Below are 5,000 nucleotides of genomic sequence, written 5' to 3'. Positions count from 1 at the left end.
GCCGCAAACGTTTGCTTACAGAAGCTAACGGTCTGGAGAGGTAGTTCGCCAGTAACGGAACGAGGATCACAATGGACCCAGGCTTACTGGAGATGTGCTCCCATGGGGATTGTTGCGTTTATGCGAACTATTTGGAACGTTCGTTAAAAGCCGTTCAAATGTGACCGTTTGGAGAAAACATGTTTGCGACGAACGTTCGCCTCTGTTAGCTGAATTTGAACGCAGCCCAGGTTTAGCAAGGCAGTGAAGGAGGCTGAACGACGTCTCCTCCTCCATGCTGAAGTACCGTGCTGATCAGCTGTCCCCGGTGTTCACTGACATCTTCAACACCTCACTAGAGACGTCATGTTCCAGCCTGCTTCACCTCCACCATCATCCCCGTCCCCAAGAAAACAAGGATCACTGGCCTCAACGACTACAGACCCATCGCCTCCACCTCTCCTTACCTCACCTCCTCTCCTCCTCCTCTCCTAACCTCACCTCCTCGCCGCCTCCTCTCCTTACCTCACCTCCTCGCCCCCTCCTCTCCTAACCTCACCTCCTCTCCTCCTCTCCTAACCTCACCTCCTCTCCTCCTCCTCTCCTAACCTCACCTCCTCGCCCCCTCCTCTCCTAACCTCACCTCCTCTCCTCCTCCTCTCAACCTCACCCCTCACCTCCTCTCCTAACCTCACCTCCTCTCTCCTCCTCTCCTTACCTCACCTCCTCTCCTAACCTCACCTCCTCTCCTCCTCCTCTCCTAACCTCACCTCCTCTCCTCCTCCTCTCAACCTCACCCCTCACCTCTCCTAACCTCACCTCCTCTCACCTCCTCTCTCCTCCTCTCCTAACCTCACCTCCTCTCCTAACCTCACCTCCTCACCTCCTCTACTAACCTCAACTCCCCTCACCTCCTCTCCTAACCTCTCCTCTTCCTCCTTTCCTAACCTCACCTCCTCTCCTCCTCCTCTCCTAACCTCTCCTCCTCCTCCTCTCCTAATCTCACCTCCTCTCACCTCCTCTCCTAACCTCACCTCCTCTCCTCCTCCTCTCCTAACCTCAACTCCTCTCCTCCTCCTCTCAACCTCACCCCTCACCTCTCCTAACCTCACCTCCTCTCACCTCCTCTCTCCTCCTCTCCTAACCTCATCTCCTCTCCTAACCTCCTCTCCTCCTCTCCTAACCTCACCTCCCCTCACCTCCTCTCCTAACCTCTCCTCTTCCTCCTTTCCTAACCTCACCTCCTCTCCTCCTCCTCTCCTAACCTCACCTCCTCTCCTCCTCCTCCTCTCCTAACCTCACCTCCTCTCTCCTAACCTCACCTCCTAACCTCTCCACCTCTCCTAACCTCTCCTCCTCTCCTAGCCTCACCTACTCTCTCCTCCTCTCCTAGCCTCACCTCCTCTCTCCTTCTCTCCTAGCCTCACCTCCTCTCTCCTCCTCTCCTAGCCTCACCTCCTCTCTCCTCCTCTCCTAACCTCACCTCCTCTCTCCTCCTCTCCTAACCTCACCTCCTCTCTCCTCCTCTCCTAACCTCACCTCCTCTCTCCTCCTCTCCTAACCTCCCCCGTCCTCCTCTTTCATATATCTATTGTTAGCTGTCAGAGAAGACACTGAGAAAGAACCTGGGAGGGTTGGCTCAACACACACACACACACACACACACACACACACACACACACACACACACTCTCTCTCTCACTGTTGGGCTGGGTGATGACAGGCCAATGCTCTGGTCAGATCACAGCTGCTGTCAAACTGAGCATGCTCAGCACAGCATCCCGCTCTGCCAGTGTTGCCAAGGATACAAACTGGCATGTCTAGCATGTTCATAAAGAAGTGTGTGATGTGCCACTCTCCAGACAAACACACACACACACACACACACACACACACACACACACACACACAGCACCTGAGAGACGTGTGTACGTCTCATGTGGACGTAGAGAGAGTAGACCTCTCTTAACTAATCAGAATAATCTCTGGGGCTGTTCTGTGCCGGCTTGTCAACAGCCTGTCCAAACGCTCATCAATACTGAAGAAAAGCTTTCCTCTTGACTCCAGGCTTGATAAAGAGTTGAGCACAACACTCAGAGAACACTGACCAACACTAGAGAGGCTCTGAAAACTACAAACGATCGAACTAGAGAGGCTCTAAAAACTACAAACGATCGAACTAGAGAGGCTCTAAAAACTACAAACATGATCAAACTAGAGAGGCTCTGAAAACTACAAACATGATCAAACTAGAGAGGCTCTGAAAACTACAAACATGATCAAAACTAGAGAGGCTCTGAAAACTACAAACATGATCAAACTAGAGAGACTCTGAAAACTACAAACATGATCAAACTAGAGAGGCTCTAAAAACTACAAACATGATCAAACTAGAGAGGCTCTAAAAACTACAAACATGATCAAACTAGAGAGGCTCTAAAAACTACAAACATGATCAAACTAGAGAGGCTCTAAAAACTACAAACATCAAACTAGAGAGGCTCTAAAAACTACAAACATGATCAAACTAGAGAGGCTCTGAAAACTACAAACATGATCAAAACTAGAGAGGCTCTAAAAACTACAAACATGATCAAACTAGAGAGACTCTAAAAACTACAAACATGATCAAACTAGAGAGACTCTAAAAACTACAAACATGATCAAACTAGAGAGACTCTAAAAACTACAAACATGATCAAACTAGAGAGACTCTAAAAACTACAAACATGATCAAACTAGAGAGACTCTAAAAACTACAAACATGATCAAACTAGAGAGACTCTAAAAACTACAAACATGATCAAAACTAGAGAGGCTCTAAAAACTACAAACATGATCAAACTAGAGAGACTCTAAAAACTACAAACATGATCAAAACTAGAGAGGCTCTAAAAACTACAAACATGATCAAACTAGAGAGACTCTGAAAACTACAAACATGATCAAACTAGAGAGACTCTAAAAACTACAAACATGATCAAAACTAGAGAGACTCTGAAAACTACAAACATGATCGAACTAGAGAGACTCTAAAAACTACAAACATCAAACTAGAGAGACTCTAAAAACTACAAACATGATCAAACTAGAGAGGCTCTAAAAACTACAAACATCAAACTAGAGAGACTCTAAAAACTACAAACATCAAACTAGAGAGGCTCTAAAAACTACAAACATGATCAAACTAGAGAGGCTCTAAAAACTACAAACATCAAACTAGAGAGGCTCTAAAAACTATATAAAACAATAACTATAGAGCCTCTCGGATGCTAAAATAAAAGATTTAGTACAAAGTGAACAAAAGACAACCAACCTGCTCACACACACACACACACATATATATATATATATATATATATATATATATATACACACTCTCTCTCTCTCACACACGCGTGCACAAACACACTCCATCGGCTGATGCTCATGTATGTGATAACATGTTCAAGGACCCAATTCACTCACCTCTCCCTCTCCCTCTCCCTCTCCCTCTCCCTCTCCCTCTCCCTCTCCCTCTTTCTCTTTCTCTCTCTCTCTCTCTCTCTCTCTTCCTCCCTGTCTCTCTCTCCCTCCTTCTCTCTCTCTCTTTCCCTCATTGCAGAAGAGGAGGTGGAGAACTTTGATGTGTCCAGCTTGGAGGAGTCGGCCCTGAGGAACATCGAGGCTGACAGCTTCTGGTGCATGAGCAAGCTGCTGGACGGCATTCAGGTACAACACACACACACACACACACACACATACACACACACACACACTCATACACACACACACACACACAGATACACACACACACACACACACACACACACAAACAGACATACCTATACACATACATACACATACACACACACACACGCACACACACATACACACGCACACACATACACACACACACACACACACACACACACACATACGCGCGCACACACACGCTCGTGCGCGCACACACGCACACACAAACACGTACACACACGCTCGCGCGCGCACACACACACACACACACTCATGGGCTGTCTGATTCAACACACACATGCACGCACGCACACACGAACACGCACACACACGCACGATACATACATACACACATACACACACACACACACACACATACGCGCGCACACACACACGCTCGTGCGCGCACACACAAACACACACGTGTATGTATGTTTGTAATTTTTTTCCTTTTCTGTCTTTTGTTATTATTTTGGCTTGTTATTGAACTGTATGCCAGCTACTTGCCACGTGATGAATGACATGAGGGCTCTGCTCCGGTTGTTTTCGCTTCATTGCTTCAGAGAATGATGAGAACGTTTTGATAACGATGAACAGGGTTTTTCCTGGCTCAGAATGGGTCTTTGGAAGGTGATGCACACACTATATTTTGGGGAAACCTCTGTTTTATGCCAAATAGCCTACCAGCATATTCAGTATAGGCCTATATTCTTTGCTGTCGTTCTGACTGATCTCGCTTTTCACAATCACGGGAAATCTCCCGACATGACCTAAAATGGATATGAACAAATGTTTAGGATACTGATAACCTGTCTGTTAATTATCTCCATTAGTAGTGGTCCAAATCATGGACAATGCAAGAAAGAGGGATGGGCTGCACTTGAAACAAGATGTCAAACTAATTTGGAGAGGATTTGAATTGCTATTTTTATCTCAATTTTCAGCATTTTGGCCCTGGTGATTTTCCCTTGGCTCTGGCTAAAACCTCTTTGGGGGACGCCAGGAAATCTTCTATGCAGGAAAAACCCTGGATGTAGGACATTCGGCTATTATACAGTTACATTACAACGCAACATCATTTTAAAGCCCAGAATCTGATTGTAGGATTCAATGTTATTGCCTAGTCGAAATAGGCTGCTCTTATCCGACCAAGATTGTATATAGATCTATTAGTCGAGCAATAAAGCTTGTTAGACAAAAATAGGCTAGAGGCTACGCCTATATAACATAATAATAATAATAATAATAGTATATTAATAATAAAATAGACGCCGAGTTTCCTAATT

General features: G+C 45.9%; 1 protein-coding gene across 1 annotated transcript in view; it reads left to right on the top strand.

Annotated features, from left to right (window-relative positions):
- tbc1d22a (TBC1 domain family, member 22a) overlaps positions 1 to 5,000 on the top strand; it is a gene marked incomplete at its 3' end in the record, with an annotated part of 77,800 nt that overhangs the window by 13,683 nt on the left and 59,117 nt on the right. The window contains 1 exon segment of the mRNA XM_084448024.1: positions 3,584 to 3,690. Coding sequence (XP_084304150.1) covers positions 3,584 to 3,690 — 107 coding nt within the window.

Source organism: Borostomias antarcticus (assembly GCF_949987555.1).
Source record: "Borostomias antarcticus genome assembly, chromosome: 13".
Lineage (NCBI taxonomy): Eukaryota > Metazoa > Chordata > Actinopteri > Stomiiformes > Stomiidae > Borostomias > Borostomias antarcticus.
This window is presented reverse-complemented; position numbering and strand designations above follow the sequence as displayed.